General features: G+C 36.7%; 1 protein-coding gene across 2 annotated transcripts in view; it reads right to left on the reverse strand.

The window, feature by feature from the left end:
• Window positions 1–11,954: 11,954 nt before the first annotated feature.
• The window catches only part of LOC131157125 (uncharacterized), a 34,497-nt gene continuing 21,673 nt past the window's right edge, over window positions 11,955–24,778 (reverse strand). For both annotated transcript variants that reach the window (XM_058111024.1, XM_058111025.1), the window contains 4 exons: window positions 13,144–13,208; window positions 12,940–13,029; window positions 12,727–12,819; window positions 11,955–12,560 (listed from right to left, as the gene is read on the reverse strand). In XM_058111024.1, the coding sequence (XP_057967007.1) occupies window positions 12,153–12,560; window positions 12,727–12,819; window positions 12,940–13,029; window positions 13,144–13,208 (656 nt within the window). In that variant the 3' untranslated portion in view covers window positions 11,955–12,152. The remainder of the gene's footprint in view (window positions 12,561–12,726; window positions 12,820–12,939; window positions 13,030–13,143; window positions 13,209–24,778) is intronic.

The following is a 24,778-nucleotide window of genomic DNA, read 5'->3' on the forward strand; positions in this document are numbered from 1 at the left end:
ATACATGATCACCTACTCTAAATTCCAATTCCCGGCGGTAAGTATCTGCGTAGCTTTTTTGTTGACTTTGTGCTGCACTGATTCGATATCGAATGAGTTGAATTTTATCGTACGCCCGCTAAACTATCTCTGGCCCCAAAACTCGCCTCTTACCTAGCTCACTCCAGTATAAAGGGGAACGACACTTCCAACGATAAAGTGTTTCGTAAGGAGTCATGCTTATGCTAGCCTGATAGCTGTTATTGTAAGCAAATTCCACTAATGGAATATACTGAGTCCAACTACCCCAAAAATCTAAAACACAGCTCGCAACATATCCTCAAGTACTTGAGTAGTTCTCTCTATCTGACCGTCAGTCTGAGGATGGAAAGTGGTGCTGAATGCTAGCTGAGTTCCTAGTGCTTTCTGCAAACTCCTCCAGAACCGTGATGTGAAACGTGGATCACGGTCCAAGACTATGGATACTAGCACTCCATGGGGTTGAACAATCTCCTGAATGTAAATCTCTAATAACTTGTTCATAGGGTAGCTAACCTTAATGGGTAGAAAGTGCGCTGTCTTCGTCAACCTATCAACATTTACCCAGATGGAATTCTAACCATGCAGCGCTAATGGTAGCCCAGTAGAAAAATCCATGGATACGTGGTCCCACTTCCACTCAGGAATGAAAAGTGGCTATAATTGACCAACTGGCCTCTGGTGCTCAGCCTTAACTTGCTGGCATGTCAAACACTGCTACACAAACTCTGTTATTTCCCTTTTCATGTCACTCCACCAGAAATACTCCCACAGATCTCTATACATTTTCATACTGCCAGGATGGACAGTGTATAGAGACATGTGTGCCTCTTCTAGAATCATCCTCCTGATACTGTCATCTGTAGGCACACACAATCTAGTGCGAAATATCAGAGCCCCATCTTTAGAAATGCCAAATTCTTCCCCCTGACCATCCTGTATTCTGGCTATCACTTTTTCCAATTCCGGATCATCCCTCTGAGCAGCTTTAATTCTCTCATAAAGTGTAGGCTGTACAACCAGACTGGCAATAAGCGTCTGAGGATCATCTTCCACTAACTCCACACCGAGTCTTTCCAAGTCCATTTGAATTGGGTGCTGAACTACTGCGGCTAGCTGTGCTGTATTTTCTGATTTACGACTCAAAGCATCAGCCACCACATTTGCTTTTCCTCGGTGGTAACTGATGGTACAGTCGTAATCCTTGATGAGTTCTAACCACCTCCTTTGCCACATATTCAACTTTGGAAAATATTTCCCATGTCTCACCATATAAGTTATGTCTCCAGATCTTCAGTGCATGTACAACTGCAGCCAATTCCAGATCGTGAGTAGGGTAGTTCTTTTCATACTTTTTCAACTGCCTGGACGCATATGCCACCACCCTACCATGTTGCATCAATACACAACCAAGCCTTTTCAAAGACGCGTCACTGTAAATCACATACCCATCACCTCCTGATGGAATCGTCTGTACCGGTGCAGTGACAAGCCGCTACTTTAGTTCCTGAAAAATTTGCTCGCATTCTTCATCCCACATAAATCTGGCATTTTTCCTGGTCAATCGCATGAGTGGTCCTGACAAAGTCGAAAATCCCTCCACAAATCGACGGTAATAACCTGCCAGTCCCAAGAAACTTCTGACTTCCTGCACGTTCTTGGGCCTGGCCCAATTCACTACCCCATCGATCTTGCTGGGATCCACTGATATACCGTCTCTTGAGATCACGTGGCCTAAAAATGCAACCTTCTCAAGCCAGAACTTACACTTGCTAAACTTGGCATAGAGTTTCTCTTCCCTGAGAGTCTACAATACCCGTCTCAAATGCATCTCATGATCCTCAAAACTCCTTGAGTAGATCAGTATATCATTAATGAAAACCACCACAAACTAGTCCATATACTAGTAAAAGACTCTATTCATCAAATCCATAAACAGAGCTGGGGCATTCGTTAAACCAAACGAAATAACGAGGAATCCGTAGTGCCCATACCTAGTCCTAAAAGCTATCTTTGCAACATCCTCTACTTTTACCCTCACTTGATGATAACCTAATCTGAGGTCGATCTTGGAATATACTCGTGTACCCTGGAGCTGATCAAACAAATCATCAATATGGGGTAGAGGATATTTATTCTTCATAGTAACCTTGGTGAATTCTTTATAATCAATACACATCCTCAGAGACCCGTTTTTCTTCTTTTCAAACAACACTAGAGCTCCCTATGGCAATACACTGGGTCATATAAATCCCCTATTTAGCAAGCCTTACAACTAATTCTTCAATTCTCCCAACTCAGCTGGAGCCATAGGATAAGGGACCTTAGAAATCGGTGCCGTCCCTAGAGGTAAATCTATGGGAAAAACCATCTCGCGTTTGGGAGGCAACCCTGGTAGCTCCTCCAGAAAAACATCTGGAAATTCTCGTATGACTGGGGTACTGTCAAGCTTCACTTCATTCTCTGACACTTCCTTTACAAAAGCCATATACCCCTGACTTCTGTCTAGGAGCAATCTACTCGCCTGCATTGCTGATACCAGCTGCGATGGAGCACGTACACAAGAGCTAACAAACCTGAAGTCTTGCTCACCAGGGGGTCTGAAAATTACTTCCATCTGAGAACAATCAATACTGGCGTGATTAGTTTCCAACCAATCCATACCCAGTATTACATCAAACCCACACATCTCAAACACAATCAAGTTTGCTGATAGCACTTTCCCCTGAATTTCTATTAGATAGCCTCTGAGTACCCTTTAACACCTCAACACTAACCCTGACGGTGTAGCTACTAATAGTTCTCTATCTAATAACTGAGTCTCACTTCCAGATAATTTAATATACGATGCAGAGACAAAAGAATGAGTAGCACCTGAATCAAATAACACAAAAAAAAAGTGATAAAATAGTAAAAGTACCTGTCACCACATCCGTAGCAGCCTTAGCATCACCCGACGTCAATGCGTAAACCCTCGCCAAGGCCACATTCCTCTGCTGTCCTTCACGAGGCGCCTGATATCCTCCCCGAGCTGCCTAATATCCTCCCCGATAGGGCCTGCAAGCTGGGACCTGGTTTGGAAGTCCTAGGCATGCATGTGCCATGTGGCCGGGTCTCCCACATTGATTGTATACATCTCTCCTTACCCGACACTCCCCCAAATGACGTCTCCCGCATATCTGACGTACCAGGATGATCGGCGCACCCTGATTCCCCCAAGGTCCCGCCATCAACCTCTGATCTCCTATCGCTACCTTCTCTCCATGGACCCCTACTGGAGCCAGCCTGAAAGCCCTGAGGCACAAGTCTCTTCCTCTGACTCTGAGCCGCTATACCCCTCTGTATACCACTCTCAATGATCGCAGCTCTGTCTATCCGTAAATGTCTGAGCTCTGAAGCCAATCACCTGCTCAAATAAGTTTTGCCTCAGTCCTTCTTCAAACTTTCTTGCCTTTTTCTCTTCACTTGGTGCTAGATGTGGAGCAAAACGTGACAACTCGATAAACTGAGCCGCGTACTGGGATACCGACATCTGCCCCTTTACCAAGTGCATAAAATTTGCTGCCTTTGCACTTCGAATGATAGTAGGGAAATACCGCTCGAAGAATAGCTCTTTGAATCTGTCCCACGTCATTAGCACTGGAACCGGCCTCTGCTCCTCTATCAGTCGGGTTATTCTCCACCAGCGCTTTGCCTCCCCTGTCAGCTTATATGGTGCAAATACTACCTTCTGCTCATCCAAACAAGGGAGCACTGCCAATGTCTCTTCGATGTCCTGGACCCAATTCTCAGCTACAATCGGGTCATCTCCTCCAGTAAAGGATGGGGGCTTCATCCGCGTAAACTGCTCGATCAAATAGCCACGCTCCCTAGAGCTCATGGCCATATCAGTTATCACCCGCTGAGTGACGCTATGCAATACAACATCTATATCTCCTCCACCTATATTGGAAGGCCCTGGCTTATCCTCCCCATCATTCATACCACTACTCCTCAGGTCCATCCTAAAACAAGAAACACACTTAAACACCTTATCTCCTATACATACCTATCCTATATCAATTCAAAATTAACCACCTTCCCTGACCTTAACTCAATATCCAGTTCTGTCACCTAGACACACGACTCGACAATAGTTTACTATGGTTTTCCTAAAATCGTCACCCTAGGAAAAACACAGAAACTACCATGTTAATCTTATACCTAGACACAGAACGAACCTCAAATCCTTTCCTATACTCTGGTATTACTTCCGCTGCACTCTAAGTCTACAAAACCTAGCAACCTAGGCTCTAATACCAAATTGTAATGACCTGCTACTTAACTTGGGTTTTTTATTTTTTTATTTTTTATTTTTTTATATACTATAACATTTATGATGCTCTAATACCAAACTGAATTAAACCCAACCATCAACCTAGCAGCGAGAAGTGGAAATCAAATAAACATAATCATATATAATTATATACAATACCATAGTGCTAAAAGGTTCCTAAAAATATACATATATGACTGCTTCCCAAAAATACCCTCAACTGGGCTAGGGCTATATAAAAATACTCCTAAAAATACTCACTTTATTGTCAGGGCAATACTGAGGCCCTTATCTGTGAGCCTGATTTGCTCGCCTACCTGGATCACCTGAAAAATGATAAAGAAATGGGATGAGCCAACGCTCAGTAAAACGAAATATGCTATTGCTAGTGTGTGACAAATAAGTTACAATACCATGAAAATCTATTTCTATATATAGTCATGTATAAATGAATATTAGATTACAAGTACAATTAACATATAAAGCCACCACCTGTACCCATGTTGCTTAACATATTTGCCTTTATAGGTTTTCCATTCATGATACTTCTACTATCCACAAGTACACCCAATGCTACTGTAAAACAGTGTATACATATAATAACTGAAAACTTCCCTGTGGATAACTGTGTGTTATGATTTAACCCCTCATGATAGGGTTGTGCAGCCCATAGGCGGGATCTTCCCTAACTGGCCGACCAGGATAAACCACTATACTCCATCAGTCTGATCAGCCCTCCTCTACACATATTTGATGGGGAGCCTGTCCACTCGTGGGCTTTATACGATCAACTGTTATACCACGTATTATCTGAATAGGTGGTTTCATTCTATATTGTATGTAGCAATGATACTATGCTCTGTAAACTGTAATGGTCTAACAAGGTCCGATACTATATAATACAACTCTATATACAACCATCTGTTTTACCATGATTTTGTAATAACTGTTTGAACCATGACGCTATGATAAACTGTATCTGTATCAACTGTATTTCTGAAATGAACTGTAAAACTATATGTCATGGTACTGTAAACTGTATCTGCATCAACTATATAATCATGGTATTCTGTAATTACTATAAAATATTTCCTTTATCTGTATATTCTGTAACTCTGAAAAATACTGTAAAACATGTCTCTGTACTATATTTATATTCTCAAGCCACACAGTAATTTAAAACATATTATACATAATGGATAAACGGTATTAATTCCTGTTATGAATAATAATCTGGTATAAATATATATACTATACTGAAAATCATACTAAATTTGCCTAGTATAGCATATTTCCCTTACCTGACTATTAAAAAAAACCCTAATCATATATTGGTCCTACCACGTGGGGCTTCCTACTCAACACCCTGAAAACAACATTCACCAGAACAGAATATCAATATTTCTTTACCTACATCATTTTCTACAACTGTCAGAAGGCCAAAAATTGACTAAAGGCCTTACCTTGAATCTGGGATGAAATCTAACTTCATCCCTTCGATGATCCGCTCTAGAAGACTTGGAGAGAGCTCCACTAGGAGCGTCGTGGTGGCCTCAGATCATCGATCTGACGACTGACAGGGCTGAAATCGAAGAGAGAAGGGGGAAGGACTGTAGAGGAGAGAGAAGAGAGGGTTCGGTGAGTTTTTTGGGCAAGAAAACTAAGAGTAGCACTATTTATACTGCGGGATTCATCGATGAGCCACGTCACCTCGTCAACGAGTCCTGTAGAAAGTTCATTGATGAATCTACACCCTCGTCGTTGAATTTCAAACATCCCAAAAATCCTCTCTTGGTATCTTCTCGTCGACGAAACCCCTGTGTTTGTCGACGAGGTCTAAGAAATTTCTTGGAATTATCACCTCCAAAATGCAATGTCATCGACGAATGCTTCGTCAGCTGCCTCCTTCTGTTACTGTTTCCATTTTCCTCCCTCTTTATTATTTAAATATCATTATTCTTTGGGTCGTTACATTTCAACTATGAGACAAAACTCCAAAATTCCAATTGCTTGCTGTATTTTACTCCACTACGCATCTTATATCCGATCGCTCCTACCACACCTAACCTACCCATTCCTATCCTCATCTTACTTCATACCTATACTCTGGTAATAATCATTCCTAGAGTCTACAGAATCTGTATCCTGAGTTCTGATACCAACTGAGATGACTCGAAAATTCTACTACTCTGATACTAATAAATACACAGCGGAAGATCTCTATAACAATTACCAGAGTACTAAAAATCATCCTTCATTACAATAAAAATCTCAGTATCATAATGAAGTTCTGAACTCATAAAAAATATAAATAAAATAATAACAATTCTAACCAAGGACCTTCTACCCCACCAACGCTTCCACTGCGCACTCTGATTATTGTTATACTCCTCATGGCATCTGAAAAATAATTGATCATGATGGGGTGAGACACATCTCAGTAAGAAGGTATAAATTGTTATCAATGTGTGACAACATGAGTTTTTAATATTCCAGAAACACATCCATTAAATAATTAACTTTAACTGATAAAACATGTAAAGCTGTACTCATATCTACATATATGTACCTGGAAAATACATACTTTTCATCATAGCATAGTTATCGTAATAAATTACTTTATATTTAGATGTCATCTGTTATATATATATATATATATATATATATATATATATATATATAAATACGTAAAACTTTCCCTGTGACATTCATACATCTCGTCATGTAATAAGTCCACATGACCGGGTTGTGCAGATTGAAAGCAGGACTTAACCATGGTTGGCCTACCAGGCTAAGTCAAACATAACATAACATAAGATAACATGACTACGCACGATTGCCTACCCAACCTGGTCTGCCCATCCTATGCTTCTCAACACTTCTCAGGTCGGCTCACAGTGGGTATCCTATGATTCTCAACACTTCGAGGCTAATCGGCTCCGACACCGACACTTTCTAAATAGTGTGGCAGCACTACCGGTTGTACACCCAACCTAGTCCGCCCATCCTATTCTTCTCAACACTTCTCGGGTCGACACACAGGGGAATTACTTTATCTGATTTTGCTAACTAGCTACGGTACCGTGCTTTGAACATACCTAGTCCATCAGGATTCTGATATTATGTAGTACAATTTATATAATATATTTGTAAATGTGATCTCATTTCATAATCATCATTTCATAAATATGTATAATTCATGTTTTCACTGTCATATCATATTTGTCTCGGTATAAAACTGGCATAACATATCATACTCGGTTTAAAGCTGTCATTCCCCAAGTTAGCATAAATTTATCGTATCATATTACTGCATAAAGCTGTCATATTATATTTTCATCATATTTATAAAATTCTAAAATCAGTATAGAATCATGTACATAACATACCCTGTACTCAATATAAAATCATAATCTGCTGTATATCGTCATAAAATATTCTAATTGTAATCGTATAGTCATTTCTCACACCACACAATTTGAGTAATAATTCTTAGTATAATAATTACTTAGGAAAAATATAGATTTTGCTGAAAAATAATATATAACCTTTTCTAGGGTTTTCTCAAACTCATAATTCCAAGTTTTTTTCCAAAAATCTAATTTAATCAAATCCTTGCAGTTTAACTTAATTCCAAAATATTCCCAAAAACTAATTTAATCAAATCCATGCAGTTTAACTTAATTCCAGAATATTCCCAAAAATATAATTTAATCAAATACTATAATTTAATAATCAAATACTACAATTTAATAAATAAATCATAATTTTTATACCCATAAAATTACTACCATATACAATATTCCAGTAATCACATACCATGATTTAATTGGGTGAATTTCTAAAATAATTGACATAATTTATTCCCCTTACCTGTTTACTGAGAATGTGCCTGCAAGGATCCTAAACTGACACTTGCGGCATTCAGAACACAAAATCCTGTAATCATATATTTTAGTTTAATCAGCTAAATTTAAGAATAATTACTATTCTAACATCCCTAAGCTCACACGCTCCAGTTTAACTGGTTAGATTTTGAAAAAATAACCAACCTGATGTCCATATACTATTATTTTCCAATTTAATCAGTTAATCTTTAAAAATAACAGACGTAATTTATTCTCCTTATCTTATCTCAGGAATGGTGCCTATGACGTCCCAATGACAAATCCACTCTGGTTAAAATATTCGTGGTAGAAATTGGAACCCAGGGATATTTTTCGTTCTTCAATCGGCCCTCGTTTTGCGGAAAAATTAAGGAGAGAGAGAGAGAGAGAGAGAGAGAGAGAGAGAGAGAGAGAGAGAGAGAGAGAGAGAATTTCAGCGTAGAGAGAAAGACGTCTAAGGGGGGGCTCTCTGCAATTGATTTGGAATTGAATCTTCTTCGAGAAGATTCAATTCCTTTATATATATAACATTAGATTATTATTATATTATATTATATTATATTATATAATTAATAATTAATAATTATTTATTATTTATTATTTATTTTTATTCTTTTATTATTTATTTATTTATTTTTATTTTTTTAGGATTACACTTACACACATTATTTTTTGGGTCATTACAATCAAGCTACCACCCAGGTATAAAGATCTAATGTCTTATGCATTTATTACCACCAAGAAGGATCCTACTACCTTTCAAGAGCCAGTGCACGACCAAAAGAAAGGTAAGTGGATAGGTGCCATGGTGGAGGATAATGAGTTACTGTATAAGAATCAGACGTGGTGGTTGGTGAAGCTCTTAGAGGGGGAGAGGAAGATAGGATGCAAGTGGGCAATTATTTTGTTGTTTTATCTCAGTGACATGCATATTGTTGGGAAGGTTCCGACTGAGGCAAATCATTTGAGAACTCTATTGAGAAAGGTATTTGACATGGAGGCTTTGAGTGCGGCTAAGAGTATTCTTGGGTTGGAGATTCGCAAGGATAAAGCTACAGAGATATTGAGATTATCCCACGATGGCTTTGTGGTCATAGCTGCAGGGAGATTGAAGTTATCTCAGGGTGATTTTGTGGAACAGGTGTTGGAGAGGTTTAGTATAGTTAATGTTAAACCAGTCACTGATACACCATTGGCGAATCAAAGTAAATAGTCTCGCTCAGTACTCAAGGATAGGTAGTGATGTTTGGGATGTGTCAAAGGTTTCCTACGCCAATGTAGTGGGGTACTTCGGCAGGCAACATAGTGATCCTTTAGTTGTGAGATTTGCGGATGTAGACTACACAAGGTACTTGGATGATAGGAGGCCTACAATGGGGTATGTTGTGGGAAGACTTAATTGTTGGAAGTTCAGGATACAGTCTCAGGTTGCACTAGTTACAACTGGATCAGAGTTCTTGGTAGTGGCTGAGCCCGCCAAGGTAGCATTGTGGTTTAAAGGATCGTTCAAGGAGTTAGATGTTCATTTAGGTGGAGTTCTTGTTACAACGAACAAGTTTCAAGAGTTGCTTGGACTTGGTTTACGTCTGTAGGTGTTAGACAAGAGGCGGTCCCAATTTACTGGCCCAAGTGGAGTAGGGGGGTTATACTTTCCGATTTCTCCTAAGTGGTGAATATTCGTCAAGGTGGAGATTGTTAGGGATGTGACTCATATTTTGAGTGGAATGCATGCACCGGGAAAGTATTGTGAAGCTAGGAACAAGAGAGAGATTTCCAAGGTGGCAGGTTTGAGGGCAAACCATCGACAGGTTGGGTGTAACCATTGACGGTTTAGGCAGTGCTACAGGGTATTCTTCTCAACTTCAAATTGTTGACGGTTTGGCCTAAACCGTTGACGGTTACGCTCGCGGACGTCACGAATTTTCGAATCGGAGATTAGTAGATTGAGAGGTTTTTGGAGGAATTTCCTCCGGGGGGGTCGCTACAAAAGTGTTTTAGATATAGTAAAAGTCTTCTGTACAAATAGGATTAGTATGTAATCATTATTATGTAATCCTAGTTTGATAAGCTTTGTAAGGTTCATTGAGATAGTGAAAAACGGTCACTAGTCTCGTGAACATAAGCAAATTGCAGAATCACGTAAATTTTTGTGTCTTTAATTGTTGCTTTCATTTATTCTCATTGTTGAGTGATTGCTTGTTTAGTATAATTCATCGTCGAGTGCTTGTCTTGCTTGTTTCATTGATTGTTTAGTGAGTTTGTGTGAGGTCTTCCGTTGTACACACTCGACATCAACAATTGACATCAGAGTAAAGAAATCAACTTAGTCAGCAATAATCATTTTCTTCTTCACATTTAGTGCCTAAAGGGCATCTTTCATGCCCTTCACTACTGCATTTCTATCCAAAAAGATAAATACACACACACATATATATACAAGAAGATATTTGTGCTACTATGTCTCTTGCATTCCCTAACATGTTAAGAGTTTTAAATTTAACATCCTAAAGTATATTTTTAGTATTTGTGCTCATAAAAAAATGTATTTTTAAAATTACGACATTTTAAAGTAAAGTCTCATACATTTGTTGGTGCAATTCAACTAATATAAAATAAAAAATACTGTCCTCAAGTCTTATAAGAACATATATTCTTTTACTAGTACATACTCATTAAGATAATGTTGTTATTGTTGTTGTTATTTTGCATAGTTATTTGTCTCAAAATAATACAACCACTTTTAATTATTATATTTTCATACAAGTTTATTCATTTGCACCCTATTTTATTTTGTGAACCAAATATAATATAATGATAAAAATGAAGGGCCATTTTGTACAAAACTTGAAAACAAAAACTAAAAACCTAAATACAAATTTTAAAACTAAAAACAAACAACTTGTTTAATTAATATTGTCAAAATAAAAACAATGTTTAGTTTGCATTCTTTTGCATTTTCATTATGATGCTTGTATTCAAAATTTTCATTGCAATTTTTTAAAATATTTGCTTTAAGATTTGTTTAGAATAGTTTAATCCACAAATCTAAATCTTGGCACATGTGAAAGGAGTCAATTAAAAACCATAAATCTCATTTTTATTGAACTAATAATGAAAATTGAAAACTACTAACACAAACAGATATTTTAGTCACTTGTCTCTTTTTATTATACAACAACAAAAATAAAAAATAAGAAGCAAAATTTGTGCCAAGCACAACATATGTTGCAATTTTATGAAACTTTATCAGGTGACCATTTTGTAGTAGGTTTCTAGTGTATGTACACTAGGGTAGAGGAAGGTCACCACCATAAAACCAATAAAATAATTTTTTCGATAAAGCTTACACGCACCACACCCACAATGCAACCTATAAGTTAGATTCTCGCAAGTTCCCCACTCAACAACCCAAAAGTATCAAGTTTTAAGGACACAAAATGCAACCAATAAACTAGATTCATGCAAGTAAAGACCATTGATTCTTTCTTTTTGTACTTGAAATTCACAAACATAGATTATGGGGTCACAGTGTCACCAAAAAAAGATCACTCACTCACCTCCCCTTTTGGGGAGGCATCCATTCCATAACAGAAGATTTACACGATCAGAGCATTATAACCATTTTGGCTGTGCCAAGTGTCAATATCCATGTGAGGACAGCAAACAATCCTAAATCCTCGTCTTTCCAAAGGAAATGAAGACGCCGTGAGATATAATATAAAAGATTCGTTCTCTGGGTTCCAAATAATGTTTCACTTCTTAGTCCAACAATATTAGGTTACAACATATGCCAGATTTTATTCATTGCAGAACCTTTTCCCCATCCCCTTCACGAGGCAGCATGGAGCAGCAACCAACAAAAAATGGTTAGCCACCAAATTAGACTTTCTCCCCACTTTGCTCACGATAGCTCTCTCCCCCCTATTAAGCACCTAAATGTTTAATCTACAATTCAACCATTCAATTATATCCTTGGCAATTTCTCCTCCTTCGGGTTCAATAAGGAGATCATGCAATAGCCCTTCAAACAATTTAAGGGTTTTGTCAATTGAGGAGGCCTCTGTGTATAATTTTTGAGAAGCTTCCGGGTCAGTTATAGCATCGGCAGTGCCGTGGAGAACTAGAAATGGTACTCTCAATCTGCTAAGGTTTTGCTGCAAGTGGGTTGCAACTCGGAGAATCTCATAACCAGTCCTTACCCTGATGGCTCCAGTGTACACCAGTGGGTCCGAATACTTGGCCACAAGTGCCTCTGGGTCACGAGAAACTGCAACGCCCTTTTTATTTGCAGCACTAATTTGGTACCTAGGCAACAAAAATGAGATAACAGGGGCAATAACCTGCCACAAAAAAAAAATCGCAGGCTTTAATTTTTCTCCATCGCATAATTGTTGTTTTTGTGCGTCTATTTTCTAAACAAAAATGCAAAAATGTTGATTTGTTTAATTTACAGAAGTATTGAAACTTGAAATTATTATACAGAATGTAAGTAAAGAATGTTCTTACTGCAAAAATTGGATGCGATGGCTGTACTCCCACAGCAGGTGAAGTAAGTATAACACCAGCAATGCATGCTTCCACCTTTGGGTCAAGTACAGCCTACAGATATTCATACAAAACAATGAAATAAGACAAATAAGATAAAAATATAAATGAATCTACGAAGCAAATGCCAACCAGAGTACTGGCTATAAAATCATCATTCTAAACAAATCTCACCTTGAGGACAATGGCCCCACCTGTCGAGTGCCCAAAGCAAAAACAAGGAAGCCCAGGGTTTTCAGCCACAACCTTCTCAAGGAATGTTTTCTGCACATGCGTGAAAGCCAATGAATGCAAGCAGTTTTAACAGTAACAAAAATTCAAATGTTCAATTTCATTATTTCTTTCTCTGTTTTTTTGTGCGTGAACCTCAAAACATACCATATCAGTTACAGCATCATCAAGAGAATGGACATATGCATGCAGGCCATCAGTTCCACCATGCCCTAATAGAAGGAGGAAAAAAGCAATTGGGGAAAATAGATACTGCAGTCAATTAAATAGGAAAAATTTCTCAAGAAATTTGTCAAAGTTAGCAAAACTATTGTTAACATAGCTCGCTATATAACAACTATTCAACCAAAGTTCCTCATAAGGTTCAACAGGAAAATAAGTGAAATAGGGAACACATTAAACAAAAAAAAGAAAAAAAAAATCATAGAAGAAGGAAAGAAACAATTGGGGAAAATAAATACTGCAGTTAATTAATTAGAAAAAATTTCTTAAGAAATTTGTCAAAGTTAGCAAAACTATTGTTAACATAGCTCGCTATATAACAACTGTTCAACCAAAGTTCCTCATAAGGTTCAACAAGAAAATAAGTGAAATCTGGAACACATTAAACAAAAAAAGAAAAAAAAATCACCCTCAATACCACACCAAAAAGATAACAAAAATGAAATCAATATGGCCCTGTTGCATTAAGTACAAGCCTAGCAACACAGGAACATACAGTTCTCTGGCTAAATTACAAGTGAAATTGGCAGCTAATGCTTTTATCCATTTGTCAAGAAATGAAGTCTGTACTATCATGCAACTCAATATAATATCCATTTAAGATCGTGTGTGAATTTTGTGAAATTTATAAAAAAATTAAAAATTTAGCAGAAGGCAAAATTGTTGCCCACCAAATCAAAAAAATAAATTAAATCAATGTTAAAGACAAAAATAAAAATAGAATAATTATAAAATAATAATTAAATAAAAATATATTACAGACAGTGAGTCTAAAAAATGGAATATAGAAAATTATTCCTACATAAATATTGGTTGAATAGTAAAAACAATGCAGCATACAAAAATGTTACAATTAATTGATGAATTATCCATAACTACAATTTTTTCTCCAATGACTATATTTTAGTATTCCAAAATATCAATAAATTTTAAACTTCAACAAATATTTTTTTTTTACTAGATCATATTTCCCCAAAAATTCACAAATCATATTATTATAGACAGAAAATGAATTAGACTAAATTATAGAAATAAGAAAAGATAAAAATAAAAAAATAAATTAGCTATATATAAATAAATGAAATACACACACTGGGTATGCCCAATCATTAACATGTATGCATGCATGTATGTATATATATTGCAAAGCTGTAAATTTGGTAGGGAGATCATCCAGAATATTAACCCTATGTTTGGTAGAGACCTTGAATTTGAATTTGTGCGGATTTTCGGAAAAAGAAAAAGAAAAAAGAGAAGCAATATAAAATTGTATTGAATTTTTTCCAAATCCAACCAAATCCATGCTCCCAAATGCAGCGTAAATGTATTTGATTTTTCTTTTCCATGCAAGAACAGATTGAACGATTGGGAAGTTGAAATTAAGTCATGCTCTTAGTAAATTTTGTTAAGCAAACAAAATGTAGTGCAATGTGTGTCAACGGAACAGCAAACAGCAAAGCAAAAGATTTCTTTCCTTACTTTAGCCCACATTTATTTCCTAATATTTCAATTCATTATTTTGTACAGTTAGCATATATTTAGTTTACATGAGTAGGGCTTGACAGATTATAGTTTACTTGTATAGGGCTAGAATCATGCTAGACCTAATTTACTTTCCATGTATAGTATTCTTCTAAAGTCTATATATAATATACAGAACTCAAGGCCAATTCATTCGGCCATTCACAAAATATTTGACAATGTGATGCACAGTACAAAATTTAACCAGCTCTTGATCATCACATCAAGAAGCAGTGAAATGGAAAAACGAAAAAAGGCACAAGCATAGTGAACGAGCAAGAGAGAGAGAGAGAGAGAAAGAGAGAGAGGAGAGAGGATAGGGGGCCACAGATGAGTTCACGTAGGTTTTAAAATTTATAAACTGCTTCTGTACATCATGGACACAAGGGATGAGTTCTCAATTGTATCACACGGTTATAACTATTCAGTCAAAGAAATCATTCATGGTATTACATGGAATCTATGCCTACACAGTTTCCTCTAATCAAAGACTAAAAGCTACTCTTGCTGTTTGTTTATCCAGATTCAAGTCTCAGAGCCTACACCAGTCAGCTAGTAGATGCACATTTGCCTATGATAACATTTCATAGGTATTGGGTTCCAAATAGAAAATAAGTTGTGCACAGATCAGCTCTCAACGAGGGGAAAAAAAATTAATGGTTAAATAATTGCTAAATGATGTGAGTGAATAATGCCTGGGTTTGCTTTGAGCAGCAAACAAAGGCCAAGTAAAAGAGTCCTACAAAAATATAGATGCCAAAACAGAGATTTACACATGATGATCATGTACATGCCTGATAACCCATTTCTAGAATGTGCTTTCTTAAAATGAATGGATCATGCATCATTTTATGGGTGCATGGGAGACTATCAGTAGAAGTACTTAGTGCTGGCTTATTAACAAGGCCTACCATGAGGGCTTCCATATATAGGGTAATTGAATGGCGGTTCAAAGAGCAGAATGTTGAGTGAGTGCGAGAGAGAAAGAGAAGAGCATGATGCAACTATGCAAGTCAAAAGAAGAGAGAGGAAACATAGGGCCAAGGCAAAGAGGTAGAAGGATATAATGGAATTTAGGCTCTTGAAATATCAATGTAAACACAAAAATTACAACACAGAATTCTTTGTTATTGATGTGATCTTGATTTCTGAATGAAGTAGGAGGAGAACGTAGCAGACACCTTAGCAAGTAATATGAATCTCATTTTTTTAACTTGGATTAAAATATCAAAACATTTTATTCCAGCCTTGGAAAGAATCGAATGAATCAAGCCTATCAAAGTTCCAGCCTTGGAAAGAATTGAATGAATCAAGCCTATCAAAGTCAAATAGAAGCATTTTCAATCATAGTGGATTGTCTTTTTGAGTCCATAAATGCATATTGCTACTATTCCACATATTTGAAGAGCACTACTTCAATTTAAACATGTTCTAGTATGTATCTCTTTCTTTTTTGATATTTTCCTTGTCATATAGGTTTTTTATATAAAAGAAATCTATCAAGAGAAGAGAGAAGAAATAAGGAGGATGAGAAATCCTCCTAAATAAAACAGGAAAAAAAGAGAACATAAACCAAACACGAACAAGAAATAGGAAACAAATCCAGTAAACAAAGCCAGCCAATCTCACTGTAAAAATCAATTGATATCCCGACCTTAAAAAATAAAATCATTTCTAATACAGAAAAAACTGTGCCCCACAAAAGTTTATCCAATTATCCTTGCGCATTCCAAACCCTCTAAAATCAATCAACAAAAAAATCATCCAAAGAATTACAGCAAACCAATCCTTCTCTTAACATAGGAAAAAGTAAATTCCATAAAACCCCTAAGCCACAGAACAGTGAAGAAAGACATGAGCATGTGTTTCAACTTTCACCATTTGCATAACACCACACATGCATCAGTAGATGTAGCCTTGTAAGAATTTCCAATTTGTAAGTTTTTTTTATTAAAAAAACAAAATAAATAAGGAAGAAGAGAATATATTAGCTCAAGAGGAAACAGTGTGCAACCAAAGACAAAAAAACAAACAAGAAAGGAAAAGAAAAAGCCAGATGACAGATCCTCTTGTGAGACAAAGTCATTGTATTTCAGGAATTTTAATTCTAGAATATCGTTTTTCCTCTGCCTATGATGAGGATTGTTTGGGATTGTTTGGGATGATACTTGTACAACTACTATCACTGGTTGTATTTTGGTTTCTGTTAAAAATTTATGTCTTTTATAATAATAATAATAATAATAATCCCAGCACTCCTTTCTCTAGATACCATAGGATAATTACGAGGTATGAGAAAAAATATAAATTCAATCATCAATAGAACAACTGTTAAAAACACGAACCAGACAACTCACTACAAAAAAATATACTTTTTAGTGATGAAATTATTAGTGACCAACCAAAAAACATAAAAAAACAAAGCTCCAGGCGTATGCAGGGTCCAGAGAAAGGGTGGACCACAATGGGTCTATAGTACGTAGTCTAATAATGCATTTATAGTGATGAAAACAAAATTCGTCACTACTGCTCTGACTAGTAGCGATGAAAATAGTAGTCATCACTACAAACTCAATAGTGACAAACAAGAATTTGTCACTACTAAGTTCATCACTAAAAGGACTTCTTCCTACTCTAATTGTGACACCAACATATTAGTAACTCTTTATTAGATAATAGTGTCAAATTTATTTCGTTACTATTCAAGCTTTTAGTGACGAAAAATGGTGGGTCACTACTAATGTTTGTTGTGATGGTTTCAAACCGTCACTTCTGTTTTTCCTTTTACTTTATAAATTAAATTTACGCAAATATTATAAGTGACGGTTTTGAACTATCACTACTAGTCTCTTTAGTGACAAAATTTTAATTGGTCATGACTGGCGGCTTTCAATGATGATTCTAGAACCGTCAATATTGTTTTTCCCTTTTTATAAATTAAATCTAAGAGAATATTATTAGTGACAGCTTTTCAATCATCACTACTAGTCTCTTTAGTGACAAAATTTTGGTTAGTTACTATTGGGAGACTAGTAGTGACAGCTAATCCGTCACTACTTGTAAACCCCTATTTAAATTAAATTCAAGCGAATATTATTAGTGCAATTTTGAAACCATCACTACTAGTCTCTTTAGTGATGAATTTATAATTAGTCACTACTGGGAGACTAATAGTGACGGTTTTGGAATCGTCAATACTAGGTTCACCTATTTATAAATTAAATTAAAGCGAATATTATTAGTGATGGTTTTAAACCGTCACTAGTATGCTCTTTAGTGACAAAATGTAAGGCTTTTAGTAACAGTTTTGAATTGTCACTAATGGTTTGTCCAAATTAGAACTTCTTGTTCTTTCCCTCTTGCCCAAATCCCGCTTCATTCAATTTGGTCTTCCCTGCACTCTCTGCCGCTGCATATGCTCCGCCACCCCCTCTACCACTTCACCCTTGCTGCAGCAGCCGCCTTCTCCCGTCCTATCGCTGGTTCCTACGGTACATGAGTGCTCCTCTCTCTCTCTCTCTCTCAACGTTCAGATCTCTATCCTTCCTTTCAACCACGCTACGGCAGCCTCCTTCTCCCCTCTCCTACCACCGGTACCTACAGTGTGCGAGTGCTCCTCTCTCTCTTTCTTGGTAAATGCATTCACATTCTGTAGTATATTTTTTGTTATTATTGTTGCTAAGCAACATTGTAATGGTGGTGAGGAATTAAAGGTTTGGAAGGAGTTATCGTTGAAGAAATCTTGAAATTTGGGTGTGAAAAAATAATTGCTTCATGTTGACGTTTATTAAAATTTAGATTTATTGTTGACGAAATGTTAAAATTTTAAAAAGTTTAATTTTTTTAATTAGGTTTTGTTCAATTATTCCTTTTAACTTAAAATCACAATTGAATATTAATGTTCTAGTCAACTTAGTTCATTTCAGAACTCAATTGTCCAATTGGGCATATGAGGTCCAAAGCAATCATGATCAAGTCCAACATGTCTATGGGGCTGTAATGGATATGTTAGAGGTAATAGTTCACCAAAACCCTTCCCAGTTTGAAAGTTACACTTAGAACCAAATTGAATTGTATAATTTAAGTACTTCATATGGGATCCAAATCAAGCAGGATGATTTTTGACATGTCCATGGGGTTGGAATGGAGGGTGTCGGAGCTCATGGTATCTAAAAACTCTTTTCGGTTTGAAAGTTAAGACACCTAAAACCAAATGGAGTTTCACAGTTTAAGTATTTTGTTCATTTCAAAACTCAAGTATCCAAATCGGACATATGGGGTCCAAATCAAGTGTGACTAATTTTGACACATTTGTGGGGTTAGAATGGATGTCTTAGAGCTGATGGTACCCCAAAACTCCCCTCAATTTGAAAGTTAAATGCTTAAAACAAAATTGAGTTTTAGAATTTGTGTACTTTATTAATTCGGAATTAAAGTGTTCAAATTGGGCATATGAGGTCCAAATCGAGCGAGACCAGTTCCCACACTTCCATTGGGTTGGAATGGATGTGTTGGAGCTAGTTGAAACCCAAAAACTCCTCCCGATTTGAAAGACACTTAAAATCAAATTGATTTTTATAGTTTTGGATAGATAAATGTTTGTATTCTGCGATTATTTTTTTTTTTCAAGAATTACTGATATTGAAGAACCTTACCAGGGCTTGACATGCCGCGAATCCATCTACCCATGATTATCTGTGACATCTACCCATGATCAAAATCAAAGTCCTAAAAAAAAAGAAATAAGGGTAGTCCCTTACTCTATTTCTTGACAGGAATAGCGGGACTCAATTTGGCTACTTTTAGTAGATAAGATAAAATGAATCCTTAATTTATTTATTTTTATTAAGTATTTTGTTCATTTCAGAACTCAAGTGCCCAAATTGAACATACGGGGTCCAAATCGAGCGGGATTAGTCTCGAAATGTTTGTGGGGCTGGAATGGATGTGTCAAACTAAGCACCCAAAACTCTTCTTGGTTTGAAAGTTAAACACCTAAAAACAAATTAAATTTCATAGTTTAAGTACTTTATTCATTTCGAAACTCAAGTGTTCAAATTAGATATATGGAGCCTAAATCAAGGGGGATCAATTTCGACTCTTCCATGGGGTTGGAATGGATGTGTCTAAGCTAGTTGTACCCCAAAACTCCTCCCGATTTGAAAATAAGATGCTTAGAATCAAATTGAATTTCATAGTTTAAATACTTTTTTCATTTCAGAACTCAATTGTCCAAATTAGGCATACGGCGTCCAAATCGGGCAGGATCAGTTTCAACATGTTTGTGGGGTTGGAATGAATGTTTTGGAGCTCACTATACCCCAAAACTCTTCCTAATTTGAAGTTATACATTTAGAACCAAATTCAATTTCATAGTTTAGGTACTTTGTTCATTCCAGAACTCAAGTGTGTCCAAATCGAGCATACGAGGTCACAAAATCAAGTGAGATCAGTTTCGACACGTTTGTGCGGTCAGAATGGATGTATTGGATCTCATGATACCCCAAAAAACTTCTTGGTTAGAAAGACATTTACAACCAAATTTAAGTTTCATAGTTAAGTTATTTGTTCATTTCAGAACTCAAGTATGTCAAATATTGGGCATATGAGGTCCAAATCGAGTAGGATTAGTTCCAACACGTCTGTGGGGTCAAAATGGATGTTTTGGATCTTATGGTACCACAAATTCCTCTATGTTTGAAAGTTAGACACTTAAAACCAAATTAAGTTTTAAAGTTTAAGTACTTTGTTCATTTCAGAACTCAAGTATCCAAATCAGGCATACAGGGACCAAATCGAGTGGGATCAATTCCCATACATTTGTGGGGACGAAATGGATGTGTTGGGGCTCTTCCTAGTTTGAAAGTTAAGACACCTATAATCAAATTGAGTTTCATAGTACGTTGTTCATTTGGAACTCAAGTGCCCAAATTGGACATACATGATACAAATCAAGGGGGATCAGTTCCGATAGATTCGTGGGGTTCGAATGGATGTGTCAGAGTTGATGATACCCCCAAAACTCCTCCCCATTTGAAAGTTGAACACTTAAAACCAAATTAAATTTGATCGAAATTGAAATGGATGTGTTGTGTCTAAAAAAAACTCAAAACTCTTCTTGGTTTGAAAACTAGACACTAAGAACCAAATTATGTTTCAAAACTTAAGTACTTCGTTCATTTCGAAAATCAAGTATCCAAATTGGGCATATTGGGTCCAATTAAGTAGGATCAATTCCCACACGTCAGCGGGTTGGAATGGATGTGTTGGAGCTGACAATACCCCAAAACTCCTTGTGGCTTGAAAGTTAGACATTTAGAACCAAATTGAGTTTCATAGTTTAAGTACTTTGTTCATTTCGAAACAAGTATCCAAATCAGACACAAGGTCCAAATAAGTGGAGTCAGTTCCAACACATATGTGGGGTTTGAATGGATGTGTTGGAGCTAACGATATCCCAAAACTCATTCCAGTTTGAAATCTAGACACTTAGAACCAAATTGACTTTCAAAGTTTAAGTACTTCATTCATTTAGGAACTTAAGTGTTCAAATTGGGCATATGGAGTTGAAATCGTGCGTAATCAGTTTTGACATGTCCGTTTGGGTTAGAATGGATGTGTCGGAGCTCACGATACCCCAAAACCCTTCGCGGTTGGGAAGTTAGACACTTAGAGCCAAATTTAGTTCCATATTTTAAGTGCTTTGTTCAATCTAAAACTCAAGCATGTCCAAATCAGTTGTACAAGACTCAAATCAAGTGGGTCAGTTCTAACACATCTACGGGGTCGAAATGGATGTGTTGGAGCTTACGGTACCCCAAAACTGTTTCCGAATTGAAAGTCAAAAGCTTAAAACCAAATTGAGTTTCACAATTTAGTATTTTGTTCATTGTGGAACTCAAGTGTCCAAATCAAGCATACAAGATTCAAATTGAGCAGGATCAGTTTCGACATGTCCATGGGGTTGGAATGGATGTGTTGTAGCTCATTGTACACCGAAATGCTTCCCAATTTGAAGGTTAGATGCTTAAAACCAAATTCAGTTTCATAATTTAAGTACTTTGTTCACTTCATAACTTAAGTATCCAAAATAGACATATGAGGTCCAAATCGAGTGGGATGAGTTCCAACACGTCCATGAGATTTTAATGGATGTTTCATAGTTGATAGTACCCCAAAACTCCTCTTGGTTCGCAAGTACTTAAAACAAAATTGATTTTCATAATTTAAGTACTTTGTTCATTTCAGAACTCAAGTGTCCAAATCGAACGTATAAGGTCCAAATTAAGCAGGATCAATTCCGGCACGTCCATAGGGTTGGAATGGATGTGTCAGAGCTTACGGTACCTAAAAAATATGTCTTATTTAAAATTTAGATGCTTAGAATCAAATTCAGTATCATAGTTTTCAAATTGAGTTGGGTTAGTTCCTACACGTTTGTGAGGTTGAAGTGGAAGTGTCCAAGCTCACGGTGCCCCAAAATGCGTTAAGATTTGAAAGTTGGACACTTAAGAGTCAAATTAGTTTTCATGGTTGAAGTACTTAGTTCATTTTGGAACTCAATTGTGCAAATTGAAAATGCATGATCAAAATTGAGTGGAGTCAGTTCCTACGCATTTGTGAGGTCGAAATGGAAGTGTTAGAGCTCACGGTGCCACTAAAATCATCCCAATTTGAAAGTTGGATACTTAGAACCAAATTAGTTTCTATGTTTTAAGTACTTAGTTCATTTCAAACGCAAGTGTTCAAATCAGACATACGAGGTTCAAATTGAGTAAGTCAACTCCTATGTGCCTGTGAGGTCAATGTGGAAGTGTCAAAGCTCACGGTGCCCCAAAAATCATCTTGATGTGAAAGTTGGGCACTTACAACCAAATTAGTTTCCGTAGTTTAATGTACTTACTTTATTTCAAAACTTAAGTCTCCAAATCGAGCATACAAGGTCCAAATAGAGTGGGCTCCGTTCCTACACACCTATGAGGTTGAAGTGGAAGTGTTCGAGCTCACAGTGCCCCAAAATGCATTTCGATTTGAAATTTGGACACTTAGAATCAAATCAGTTTTCATGGTTTAAGTACTGAATTCGTTTTGAAACTCAATTGTCCAAATTAGGTATACAAAATTGAAATTGAGTGGGGTCAATTCCTACGCGTTTGTGAGGTCTAAGTGGAAGTGTCAAAACTCATGGTGCCACTAAACTCATTTGAAAGTTGGATGCTTAGAATTAAACTGACTTTCACAATTTATAGTACTAAATTCATTTTAGAACTTAAATGTCCAAATCGAGCGTACACAGTCCAAAATGAGCGGGATCAATTCTTACACGTCCATAACGTCAAAGTGGAAGTGTGAGAGCTCATGTTGCCTCAAAATTCATCCTGATTTGAAAGTTGGACGCTCTAACCGAAATTAGTTTCCATGGTTTTTGTACTTAGTTTATTTCAGAAATTAAGTGTCCAAATCTAGCATATGATGTCCAAATTGAGTAGGTTCAATTCTTACACATCCATGAGGTCAAAGTCCAAGTGACAGAGCTCATGGTGTCCAAAAAATCATCCTAGTTTGAAAGTTGAACACTTAGAACCAAATTAGCTTTCATAGTTTAAAGTACTCAGTTCATTTTGAAACTAAAGTGTCCTAATCGAGCATACAAGGTCCAAATTGAGTGGGGTCAATTCCTACATGTCCGTGAGATCAAAGTGGAAGTGTCGAAGCTCATGGTGGCCCAAAACTCATCTTGGTTTAAAAGTTGGACACTTAATTTCCAAATTAGCTTCTATAGGTCAAGTACTTGGTACATTTTAGAACTCAAATGTCCAAATTAGGCATATAATGTCCAAATTAAGATGGGTTAATACCTACACATTCGTAAGGTCGAAGTGCAAGTGCCGGAGCTTATGGTGTCGAAAAAATCATATCAGTTAGAACGTTAGACACTTAGAATCAAGTTAGCTTTCACAGTTTAAAGTACTTAGTTCATTTCGAAACTCAAGTGTCCTAATTGGACATACGAGGTCCAAATTGAGTGGGATCAGCTCGTACATGTTTGTGCGGTCAAAGTGAAAGTGTTGGAGTTTATGATGTCCAAAAAATCATTCTAGTTCAAAAGTTGGACATTTAAAATCAAACTATCTTTCACAATTTAAAGTACTTAGTTCATTTTGAAACTCAAGTGTCCTAATCGGACGTATGAGGTCCAAATTGAATGGGGTTAATTCCTTCACGTCTGTGAAGTTGAAGTGGAAGTGTCGGAGCTCAGTGTCCCAAAATTCATCCCAACTTAAAAGTTGGACCCTTAAAACCAAATTACTTTCCATGATTTAAGTACTTCGTTAATTTGAAACTCAAGTGGTCCAAATCGGGCATACGAGATCCAAATTGAGTGGGGTTAGTTCCTACGTGTTTGTGAAGTTGATGTGGAAGTGTCGAAACTCATAGTGCCCCACAAAATCATTTCCATTTGAAAGTTGGATACTTAGAACCGAATTAACTTTCATAGTTTAAAGTACTTAGTTCTTTTTGGAACTCAAGTATCCAAATCGGGCATACAAAAGTCCAAATTGAGTGGAATCAATTCCTACATGTTCGTGAGGTTGAAGTGGATGTGTAGCTTAGGGTGCCCAAAAATTCATCCTGATTTGAAAGTTGCACACTTGGAACCAAATTATTCCATGATTTGAGTACTTAGTTCATTTCAGAACTTAAGTGTCCAAATTCATGATGCCCCAAAATGGAACACTCAAAACAAAATTAGCTATCACAATTTTAATAATTAGTTCATTTCAAAACTTAAGTGTCCAAATCAGATATAGGAGATCCAAATTGAGTGGGGTTAGTTCCAACATGTACGTGTGGTTGAAGTGGAAGTGTTGGCACTCACAGTGCACCAAAAATCATCCTAATTTGAAATTTGGACACTTAAAACCAAATTAGTTTTCATTGTTTAAGTACTTAGCTTATTTCAGAACTCATGTGCTCAAATTGGGAATACAAGGTCCAAATTGAGTGGACTCACTTTCTACGCATTTGTGAGGTCGAT

This window comes from Malania oleifera, chromosome 6 (assembly GCF_029873635.1).
Source record: "Malania oleifera isolate guangnan ecotype guangnan chromosome 6, ASM2987363v1, whole genome shotgun sequence".
NCBI lineage: Eukaryota > Viridiplantae > Streptophyta > Magnoliopsida > Santalales > Ximeniaceae > Malania > Malania oleifera.